General features: G+C 39.9%; 1 protein-coding gene across 1 annotated transcript in view; it reads left to right on the top strand.

The window, feature by feature from the left end:
• PRSS12 (serine protease 12) overlaps positions 1–12,266 on the top strand; it is a 62,051-nt gene extending 49,785 nt beyond the window's left edge. The window contains exons 10-11 of the mRNA XM_055142312.1: positions 9,250–9,530; positions 11,055–12,266. Coding sequence (XP_054998287.1) covers positions 9,250–9,530; positions 11,055–11,362 — 589 coding nt within the window. The 3' untranslated portion in view covers positions 11,363–12,266. The remainder of the gene's footprint in view (positions 1–9,249; positions 9,531–11,054) is intronic.
• The last annotated feature ends 2 nt before the right edge of the window (positions 12,267–12,268 follow it).

The following is a 12,268-nucleotide window of genomic DNA, read 5'->3' as shown; positions in this document are numbered from 1 at the left end:
ATGTACCAGTGATTAGAACAAGCTCCCAATTTTTTTTTTTTTTGGTTCAGGGACTTGATTTACACAACAGTCCTTTAATCATCAGAAGCAATGAGATCTGCAAAAGTATATTTCCTCTGGAATTATAGAAATTGTTGTGTAGAAAAAAATGTAGTCAGGTTCTAAGTCGACCTTCCTTTTAGATTCTCTGGGGTGGCTAATTTACGGTGTACTTTCAGGGAACCAAAATATCTCATATTTTCTGTAAAATCTATTTGCTTTTCCACTATTTTATTAGCTTCTGGCCTTTTATACATACAATTTATTGTTCATTGGATATTCTTTGGCTCCTAACTCTTGCAGTGAAAAGATAAGCCACTACTCTCAAGTAGCCATTTTGAACATAGGCATAAAATATTCTTATCATTAATATTATTTTATTCTACAGGATGACAATTTACTTGGTTCATTTGTCATCATAGAGCAGTGACTTTTACGTAATGCCATATCAGAAATAATCTTGGGAGGAGTGTTGGAGGAGATGAGACCAGAGTATAGTTAGTTCAGATCGGCTCATTTATAATTTCAGATGAGTTGTTTTAAGGCTAACTTGGCAATGCTTGGAGGTCACTACTGGCAGTCCTCCGAGTACTACGCAATGCAGGGGATTGACCCTGGGCCTCCTGCTTGTAACAGCCCATTGAACTGTCTCAGTTCCCCCTAATGTTTTTACATGACAGGGAACTTTTTGATGAGCACAGCTCCAGTAATCCAAATCTGATCTGTTCACAGCTTTCACTCTTTGTGAGGCATCCAGAACACTTCCATGCCAGTGTAACACAGATAACTAAGGTGGTTGGTGAATCACCACTTAAAGATCATCTGTGTCATTTTTCATATTTTTCCTAGTGTTAATGCAGTGCAGACTCTGGAATGCAATATCCTTTTGGCAAATTGAAATGGAAACATGGATAAATTAAGGGTTTTTTTTGTAGTTGTCCCGTGAACCTTACACAACATAAAATAAATTGCAAACTTTTGCTGTTTTCTACTCTAAATTATAACCACAAATACCACAAAATGATCCTCTTTTTGTTGGTGCAGCTATATAATAGAGACTAACTCCTAGGAATTAAATTAATGCTTCTTAAGTGCTTATTCTGATAACAGACACCATTTTGGAGGAAAGAATGTGCCTAAAATTAGGTCAGTTTTTGTAATCTAATGCAAGTATGATTTGTTCTTTAAGAAATCATGACTTGTTAAAGATTATTTTAGATAAAAATATGATAGGACTTTAACTTAATTTTATCTTTTTGACTTTTTTCTGAGGAGTGCTATAGGACTGAAAACTTCAGTGATGGTTTCTCTGAAAATCAAAATATCTTGATCTTTGTAATTCAAAAGATGAGGTAGAATGGAAATGGGACTTACTTAACTTTCAAAAAGACAGTTATGTAGTCATAACCTAGTATATGATAGACTTCTTAAGAACGTGGTGTTCACAAAGACTGACACACATTCAAAAGGACAAAGGCAACCAGTACTGGTGTGGATGTGGGGAAAAGGGGTCGTTCTTTCACTGTTGGTGAAAATGCCGACTGGTCCAGCCTTTCTGGAAAACAATATGGACAGTCCTTAAAAAACTAGAAATTGAGCTTCCATATGACCCTGTAATACCATTTCTGGGAATATATCCCGAGGATGCAAAAAAGCACAGTAGAAATGACATCTGTAACTTTATGTTCACAATAGCCAAAATCTGGAAACAACCCAAGTGCCCTAGAACAAATGACTGGTTAAAGAAACTTTGGTACATTTACACAATGGAATACTATGCAGCTGTTAGGAGAGATGAAGTCATGAAACTTGCTTATAAATGGATAAACATGGAGAGTATCATGCTAAGTGAAATGAGTCAGAAAGAGAGGGACAGACTGCACTCATTTGTGGAGTATAGGATAACATCACATGAGGCTGACACCCAAGGATAGTAGACAGGAGGATTTCCCCATAGCTGGAAGCATGCTTCATGAGCGGAGGGGAGAAGGCACATGGAATGGAGAAGGGATCACTAAGAAAATGATGGCTGGAGGAATCAGTCGGGATGGGAGATGTGTGCCGAAAGTAGATAATGGACCAAACATGATGACCTCTCAGTGTCTGTGTTGCAAGCCATAATGCCCAAAAGTAGAGAGAGAGTATGTGGAATATTGCCTGCCATGGAGACAGGGGGAGGGTGGGAAAGGGGGGGTATACTGGGGATATTGGTGGTCCGGAATGTGTACTGGGGGAGGGATGGGTTTGATCATTGTGTGATTGTAACCCAAACATGAAAGCTTGTGTGATTGTAACCCAAACATGAAAGCTTGTAACTATCTCACAGTGATTCAATAAAATTAAAAAAAAAAGAACATGGAGTTTAGTTATATTTATATAATATATAATACCTTAAACAATCAAAAATGTTAAAAATATCAGTGCATATACACTTGTCATATTTATATTTACACATGTGCATATTAATACATATATGCACATATCTGATGCACATATATAATGGCAGTTATTTTTTATGAAGAATAAAAATAACAATAGAAAATAACAAAGTCTTGTTATTTTAGAAATTTGTTAGAAAATAACAAAAATAACAAAGTCTTGATGAAGTGGGAGTGCTGAATTCTTAGATTCATTCTTTACATTGTAGCCTGAAGGAGAGCCAAATTGTATAAGTCCCTGGCCAGACAAACTTTTGGTCAGTAATATCCCAGACTTCTAAGGATGTTCCCTTAACAATGGGAAAGTTGAATTTGTGTATGCCAAGAATCTATATGCTTTTTCTCCCTTAGAAAGTCTTTAATTCATACATATGTATCTTTTACCTTATACTTTTAAAAGCTTTGTTTCTTTGTCATGCCCTTTCCAATTAATCTCAGGGCTTGCAGAATTTTCTCTCTGCCATCCCTTTTGGATATGTCTTTTCTGATAATCCCCACATTTATTTTTGTGTTCAGTCATTTCTTTGAGGGAAACAGATTTGGGTGACTGCAAGTGGTGCCCAGGGCTTATTCCTGGCTCTGTGCTCTGAGATTGCTCCTGGTGATTCAGGAGACTACATATGATGCTGGGGATTTAACCAGAGCTGACTGCATGCAAGGCAAACTCCAAAACCCCTGTACTATCTCCCTTGCTCTATTTGGTCTTCTTGTGCCTGACCTCCTGATTAAACAGAGTCTCAGTTTACCTGCCTTCACTTTATTCTGACTCTTCTCTCACCCTACTGTCTTCTCTTCCACTAAAAGGAAAACGTCAGTATTTAGGGTCTGAAACTTTTTTACTGCTTTATTGGACCTAAAATTTTTCTTAGGTCTGGTCATATAGTTTAGTGCGTGTGCCTTATGCATGTGAAGTCCTGTAGTCTATCCTTGCCACTGAAAAGTATTTAGAAAGTGAAGAAAATACAATACATTAATGACTTTGTCATGGAGTTCAAGGGTTTCTGATTTTATTAAGAGGTTGAAGAGAAAATGAAAGTGTACTTTAAACAAGGAAAGTGGATTGAGACAAAAAAATATTTTGCTCATGCTTGGAATCATTATTACTGTTCTTTTATTTATCTATTTATTTATTTATTTTCTCTTTGGGTCACAACCAGCAATGCACAGGGGTTACTCCTGGCTGTGCACTCAGGAATTACTCCTGGCGATGCTTAGGGGACCGTATGGGGTGCTGGGAATTGAACCAAGGTCGTCCTCGTGCAAGGCAAATGCCCTACCCGCTATGCTATCGCTCCAGCCCATTTACTGTTCTATCTTTAGGAAATAAATTAGGTTGCCAAATCAACATTTTGTAGCAAGATGTTTTAAGAATATTGTCCAAATTAGTAAATATTAAGCAATTCATGGTTAACTTTGGTAAGTGGCTGCCTGACATCTTTCTTTCTTTCTTTCTTTCTTTCTTTCTTTCTTTCTTTCTTTCTTTCTTTCTTTCTTTCTTCCTTCCTTCCTTCCTTCCTTCCTTCCTTCCTTCCTTCCTTCCTTCCTTCCTTCCTTCCTTCTTTCTTTCTTTCTTTCTTTCTTTCTTTCTTTCTTTCTTTCTTTCTTTCTTTCTTTTCTTTCCCTTCCTTCCTCTTCCTTCCTTCCTTCCTTCCTTCCTTCCTTCCTTCCTTCCTTCCTTCCCTTCCTTCCTTCCCCTTCCTTCCTTCCCCTTCCTTCCTTCCTTCCTTCCTTCCTTCCTTCCTTCCTTCCTTCCTTCCTTCCTTCCTTCCTTCCTTCCTTCCTTTCTTTCTTTCCTTCTTTCTTTCTTTCTTTCTTTCTTTCTTTCTTTCTTTCTTTCTTTCTTTCTTTCTTTCTTTCTTTCTTTCTTTCTTTCTTTCTTTCTTTCTTTCTTTCCTTCCTTCTTTCCTTCTTTCTTTCTTTCTTTCTTTCTTTCTTTCTTTCTTTCTTTCTTTCTTTCTTTCTTTCTTTCTTTCTTTCTTTCTTTCTTTCTTTCTTTCTTTCTTTCTTTCTGCCACACTGAGCAGTGCTTAGGACTTACTCCTGTCTCTGTGCTCAGGCTTCATCCCTGGCAGTGTTGTGGTGGACCATATGTGGTGCCTGGAATTGAACCAGGGCTATCTGCATATAGGGCAAGCACTTTAACCCCTCTGCTATCTATGTGACTCCATAAAAAATTTTCAAAATATAAAATTTATTGCATATATTCATTACTTAGATATATGTGTGTTTGTATATACATGTGCACAGTGATCTTATTTGTAGCATTTACAACATTGATTTATTAGTGGTGACAGAAGTAAAAGCACAGCGGGTAGAGCATTGTCTTGCAGGCAGCCGACCCGGGTTTGATTCCTCTGTCCCTCTCGGAGAGCCCAGCAAGCTACTGAGAGTATCCCGCCCAAATGGCAGAGCCTGGCAAGCTCCCTGTGGTGTATTCTATATGCCAAAAACAGTAACAACAAGTCTCACAATGACGTTACTGGTGTCCGCTCAAGCAAATCGATGAACAATGGGACGACAGTGCTATATAATGGCAGTACAAAGGTCTATAGAGAATGTTGCTCCTTCCTAACACCTGGAACCATTTCCACAAGCAGTCTTAGTCAACAACTTAAAGGAAACTCAGTTAACCCATATTTTGAGATTCATCCAAACAAAAGAAAAACAAACTGTGGTCGTAGCAGATGTGCAGATGCTGATGTAAAGTACTGACTTTCAGAAGCAAATGTTTAGAGAACTAAGAATTAACTCTGCAACCTGAATTACCCCATTCTAGTTTTAAATTCTAGTCTTTGGTCATTGCTTATCCTTAGAAATGTCAGAGAAACTAGAAAATTAGTTTTTACTGAACTGCTTGTCTTGGATCCTCTCTTGCTCAAGCTTGTCTGGAAATTTCATCATATTTTTATTTGAGGGGGAGTTGAAGGCATTTCAGCAAAGCAAACAACCCAGTGGTGTGTCAGCCAAAGCAAAAATGTTCGTTTTAGAAGCATGAATTCTAATAGAATCTACCAAGATAACAAAAGCTTAATATATTGAAAAGATAGTACCTTTATAGGTTTTCTTGAGAAATCTAGAACCATAATAAATACTTCGAAAGTCTGGAGTCATACTGGGAACCTCTGCCAAACCTCTGAGCCATATAATCACTCTCTTCAGAAGGGAGAACATTATGAGACAAATTCTTTGTGAACTAATCCAGCCTTGTGTCAGAGGCTCTCCAAATTTCAAGTATAAATTTTTAGAAAATGTATAGGATAATAGAATAAGAATATATAATGAAAAGTGTAGAAATCACTGCTTAGGGTTTAGACAGCCCCTTTCTCCTTTTTTTAAATTAAAAGGTTTTTTTTAAAGACCTGATTTGCAGTTACATAGAGTTGTTTTAGGCATATAACATTTCAACACCAGTCCCACCAACAGTGCCAACTTCCCTCCACCAGTGTTTCCATATTCCCTCCCCACCCTTACCCTCACCCTATCTTCGCCTGTCAACACATTTCAAAGTTCCAGTGGTTGCATATCATATCACCTCATATGTTATCACCAGTGTAACTAAAGCCCTGATACCTAGAGAGCCCATTTCTTTTTTTTTTTTTAATTGAATCACCGTGAGATAGTTACAAGCTTTCATGTTTGGGTTACAATCTTACAATGATCAAACACCCATCCCTCCACCAGTGCACATTCCCCACCACCAATATCCCTGGTATACCCCCCCTTTCCCACCCTCCCCTGCCTCCATGGCAGACAATATTCCCCATACTCTCTCTCTACTTTTGGGCATTATAGTTTGCAACACAGATACTGAGAGGTCATCATGTTTGGTCCATTATCTACTTTCGGCACACATCTCCCATCCTGACTGATTCCTCCAGCCATCATTTTCTTAGTGATCCCTTCTCCATTCCATGTGCCTTCTCCCCTCCGCTCATGATGCAACACAGATACTGAGAGGTCATCATGTTTGGTCCATTATCTACTTTCGGCACACATCTCCCATCCCGACTGATTCCTCCAGCCATCATTTTCTTAGTGATCCCTTCTCCATTCCATGTGCCTTCTCCCCTCCGCTCATGAAGCATGCTTCCAGCTATGGGGAAATCCTCCTGTCTACTATCCTTGGGTGTCAGCCTCATGTGATGTTATCCTATACTCCACAAATGAGTGCAGTCTGTCCCTCTCTTTCTGACTCATTTCACTTAGCATGATACTCTCCATGTTTATCCATTTATAAGCAAGTTTCATGACTTCAACTCTCCTCAGCTGCATTGTACTCCATTGTGTAGATGTACCAAAGTTTCTTTAACCAGTCATTTGTTTTAGGGCACCCGGATTATTTCCATATTTTGGCTATTGTGAAAAGTGCTGCAATAAATATATAGGTACAGATGTCATTTCTACTGTGCTCTTTTGCATCCTCGGGATATATTCCCAGAAGTGGTATTGTGGGGTCATATGGAAGCTCAATTTCTAGTTTTTTAAGGACTGTCCATATTGTTTTCCAGAAAGGCTGGACCACTCAGCATTCCCACCAACAGTGAAGGAGCGTCCCTTTTCCCCCCACACCCACGCCAACACTGGCTGCTTTTGTTCTTTTGAATGTGTGCCAGTCTCTGTGGTGTGAGATGGTATCTCATTGTTGTTTTGATCTGCATCTCCCTGATGACTAGTGATGTGGAACATTTTTTCATGTACCTTTTGGCCATTTGTATTTCTTTTTTGAGGAAACTTCTGTTCATTTGTTCTCCTCATTTTTTGATAGGATTGGAGGTTTTTTTCTTATACAATTCTACAAGTATCTTGTATATCCTGGATATTAATCCCTTATCAGATGGGTATTGGGTAAATATTCTTTCCCATTCTGTAGAGAGCCCATTTCTTTAAGCTGAACACTTAAGAGTATAAGAACCTATAACGAACTTCATTTGACAGTAGTGCGTTTCCTTTCTTGCCAACTAAATATGTATTTATTAAATTTTATTATCAGCTTCTCTTTGATGAACATACTAATTTTGGGGTGAAAATATTTCCCCAAATCTACTTGATTTCAGAACATAGACTTTGTATTGAAGGTGCATCGTTTTTACATGTTGATCACTGTATCACTGTGTCACTGTCATCCTGTTGTGCATCAATTTGCTTGAGTGGGCACCAGTAATGTCTACACTCTTCCCTGTTGTGTGCTAGTGTAGCCCAAGGGCGTATTGGGGGCTCTTTCAGGATCAGGGGAATGAGGACCATTGTTGTTACTGTTTTTGGCATATTGAGTACTCCACGGGTAGCTTGCCAGGCTCTGCCGTGTGGGCAGGATACTCTCGGTAGTTTTCTGGGCTCTCTCAGATGTTGATATTGATTGTAATCCCTTAGGTTGCTTATTTTAGCCAGTGAAGTTCTGGGCATGCAGAAGCAGGATTCATACAAATGCCTTAAAGTCTTTGATTCTGTGCTTCAGTCCTGTCAGTGTCAGTGAATTTGAATTATCTCTGATTTTACATCTGTCGCACTGTCGCCCCCTTGTTCATCAATTTGCTCAAGTGGGCACCAGTTATGTCTCCATTAACTGTATTAATTTAATGGTAGGAGAAATTGTGTGATGCAGATATATATGTGTGTATATATATGCATACACACATATAGATAAATGCATATATATATACATATTATGGGCTGGAGCGATAGCACAGTGGTAGGGCGTTCGCCTTTCACACGGCCGACCCGTGTTCGATTCCTCCACCCCTCTTGGAGAGCCCGGCAAGCTACCAAGAGTATCACACCCGCATGGCAGAGCCTGGCAAGCTACCCGTGGCGTATTGAATATGCCAAAAACAGTAACAGTAAGTCTCATAATGAGAGACGTTACTGGTGCCCACTTGAACAAATCAATGAGCAACGGGATAACAGTGACAGTAATATATATATATATATATATACACACACACACACACACACATATATATATATATATATATATACATACATATATATGTTTTGCTTTGTTTCAGGGCCACACTTGGCAGTGCTCAGGGCTCACTCCTGGCTTTGTGCTCAGAAATTACTTCTGATGGTATTCAGGGGACTTTATGGGGTGTTGGGGATTGAACCCAGGTTGGCCACATGTAGGGCAAACTCCGTACACACTCTTCTACTTCTCTGGCCCCTGCATATTTGTATTTTTTAAAAAGTAGTCTAGATGACTGATAGCCAGCATTAACAAGAACATTAGATTTTTTTTATGAAATAGAAACTTTTATAATATTGCTATTGTGAAAGTTGAAATGTCAGATATCATTAAATTAGGAAAGAAAGTATGTATGTATGTGTATTTATTTTTCAAAAAGAGGTTTTTTGCATGTCAGTATTAAGAGCTTTCTCTGTGCCAGGTGCTTCACTCTTGATACCCAAGTGAGCCCAGTGTGGTCCCACTACTTTCGGAGCCTTTTACTGGGGGCAGAGATCTGGCAATTTAACAAACCTTAGAAAACGTTCCCAGTGTCTGTGAAATGCTACTACACTGGAACTTTCAAAAGGATTGACTCATTTTCAGACAACTCAGCGGGTCAGGAAGAGCTTCCTCGTTTCTCATCCCATTGCTCCTTCTCAGGAACTAGTTACCTGGATTAAGTCATGAAAGGAAGAGGAGTGATGAGTTTCAAGTATAGAACAGAAATCAGGGGGCGCTCAGAGAAACCCAGAGGTCACCTTTTCACCTTCCAGTGTCAGACTTCCTGCACTGGAAATAAGTCTCTCACTCGCTCTCTCTGCCTCTCAGGTACGGGAACAGCACCAGGAACTACGTTGTTCGAGTTGGGGATTATCATACTCTGGTGCCGGAGGAGTTTGAAGAAGAAATCGGAGTTGAGCAGATCATGATTCACCGAGCCTATCGACCGAACAGCAGTGACTATGACATCGCCCTGGTTAGGTTACAGGGGCCGCAAGAGCAGTGTGCCAGGTTCAGCAGCCACGTCTTACCTGCCTGTTTGCCACTCCGCAGGGAGCGACCACAGAAAACTGCCTCCAATTGTTACATAACAGGATGGGGTGACACAGGTACAGTGAATACGGAACAACAAAGAGTAGATCCTGGCTCCTTCCTGTGTCTCGGATTAGCCCTGCATTTGAGTGTATAACGGGTAGGAAATCTTTGAGAGATGCAGCTTAGTTATGTGGAAATTCTGGCAAGGGTGCGATGCATACATGTGCCGTCACATCCCATAGGAACTGTACAAGGTGACAGAACTGCTTGTGGTGTTGGACTGATTCCTCTATTTTGAGGTTGCGCATAGGAAGAGGTTTTTCAAACAGTTTACCAGACAGGCTTGACAGTCTGCTCTCTAAAAAGCTTTGCAGTGGTGCTGTATTTTGAACTGAATCTTTTGGAAAATTCTTATTTGTAATAGACAAACGTAAAGCAGCCGAGGTTAAAGTGGAGGGATCCAGTTAAATCGACTTAAATGTTTGTAATCTCCCCTTCCCAACTGCCAAATGAAGGTTGTACTCTTTTTATATTCTTGGTTGAATGAGTTTTCAGAACATTAATTGTACTGGTATCTAGAACTAGTGCTTAAGAGGTTGCTGGAAATAGATCTAGATGTCTTCTAAATTAGGTGTTCAATTCACAAGATTGTTAGGTGTTCAGTTCACAGAGATGACCAATTCTTTGCCATAATATATTTGGAATTTTATTTTTGAAGAAAGGTATTTCTCTAGTTAATCTCAAGATTTTATTTAGTGAATATATTTGCTCATTTTACCCCATTCTACATTAAATTTGGACAAGGTAACATTTAGAAATTGTACTAGTTATTTCAGTGGTGGAAATAAGAATCAGAGGCTACTGGAATTTAGATCTACAGGGAGTATCATAGACATTTTAGCCATTAACAAAAATGCAGTGACTTTTCAGAGCACATCAAGCAATTCATCTTAAAGGTTATATCTTGTGCCCGAATCTTTCTTAGTCAATACCTTACTCATATGCAATTATACTTTGCAGTTCTTAAATCCAGTGTAGTCTGCATAATCTAAGAGGAACGGCTATGCATCAGCTTTTCATAAAACCAGGGCCAGCTTTTTCCCAGAGAATTCAAATAACCCTAGTTTACACAACTACCCTTTTCTAGGTAGCTCCCTCTAGAGTGCTCAGCAGCTAGCTTAGGGCTGTGTTCTGGGAACTGGGAGAATGTTCTTGCAAGTACCTTAACCCCTGTACTATCTCTCTGGCCAACACAACCCTGTATTTCTGTTGCCAAGTTCCTAAACAGTAACTTACTGGCTCTGTATTGAGAAAAGGTGAAAAAATTTCACACTACACTCTGAAAAGTGCAGTGCAGAAAAAAGGCACCCAAGGATAACGTACAATCCTTGTTTAGGGGGAGGGGCACACCTGGCAGTGCTCAGTGGCTACTTCTGCGGGCACAGGCAACCATATGGGTTACAGGATAGAACCTGCATTGGCCAAGTGTATGTCTAGCACCTCACCTTCTATACTCTTATCTCTGGATGCCTAATACATAAAACTTTAGAAGACTAAAGACTGAAATCTAACTCAATTTTTTTTCCCCATCTGACTAGGACGAGCCTATTCAAGAACACTCCAGCAAGCAGCCATCCCTTTACTTCCCAAGAGGTTTTGCCAAGAACGTTATAAAGGCCGGTTCACAGGAAGGATGCTGTGTGCTGGAAACCTCCAGGAACACAGCCGTGTGGACAGCTGCCAAGGAGACAGCGGAGGGCCACTCATGTGCGAGAGGCCTGACCAGAGCTGGGTTGTATATGGGGTGACCTCCTGGGGATATGGCTGTGGTGCCAAAGACTCACCAGGTGTTTATACCAAAGTCTCAGCATTTGTACCTTGGATAAAAAGTGTCACCCAGTTGTAACCCATGGAAATCTTCAACCCCTTGACATTCAGGATGAGGATCAGAGACGTCCTGCATTGTGTAAGAATTGTGTACTTCCGTTGCTTGGGAATGTGATGTGAACACTTTTGGTTCCAGATACCTCACTGTAATACTAGTTCATCTTTTATTAGTTTCATAGAATAGGTAGAGCTGCTTTTCGTTGAAGACCACTTTAATCAAGTATTTTAGATAATCTGCTAAGTAAGTCATTCGCCCATCACATAATGGGAGCCTAAGAAAAAGTTCATGCAAAATTTGGAATTCAGGCTGTTCTGCATCTTAACTCACCCTGTTCCCCTCGGTATTCTGTGCTCATCTTTAGTCAACTGTTTGGCAGAGTAACTTTTCTCAGTATTCTCCCCATGATTTTAACAACTCACACTCCCATGCCATCTGTTAGGTAATGAGGCTTGGTTTCATTGTTTGATTGGGTTATACAGGGCCCACCCACTAAGGCACATTCATGTTTCACCTAGTCCAGGGGAGCTCCAGCAGCAGCGCAATGTCTAGCATGTGACCCCCAGGCACCCCCCAGACTTGAAGGCTCGACAAGGCAATTATGTGCTAGGCATTAGATGGGCCTGTACCTTGGTATCAACAGAACAGTGATAGTAGCCCTAGCCTTAGGTCAAAGTTGAATCTTTATAAAACTTCCAGTGCTAGTAACGGTACTGCCCACTGTCACTCATCAATTTCCCCCTTCCCCAAAGCTACTAGATATTCTCCCAGGACATTTTTGGTAGTAAAGCATTCCTTGCCCAAATATAAGACATCTGAACTAATTTGCCATCCTCTTACAAGTTTAAGACAGTATGCAGGAGTATTTCTCACTTCCCTCATTCTGCAATCATTTTAATAAATCTTCACCTTTCTTAAAAAAAAATC

The sequence above is a fragment of the Sorex araneus genome, chromosome 6 (genome assembly GCF_027595985.1).
Source record: "Sorex araneus isolate mSorAra2 chromosome 6, mSorAra2.pri, whole genome shotgun sequence".
NCBI classification, from domain to species: Eukaryota; Metazoa; Chordata; class Mammalia; order Eulipotyphla; family Soricidae; genus Sorex; species Sorex araneus.
This window is presented reverse-complemented; position numbering and strand designations above follow the sequence as displayed.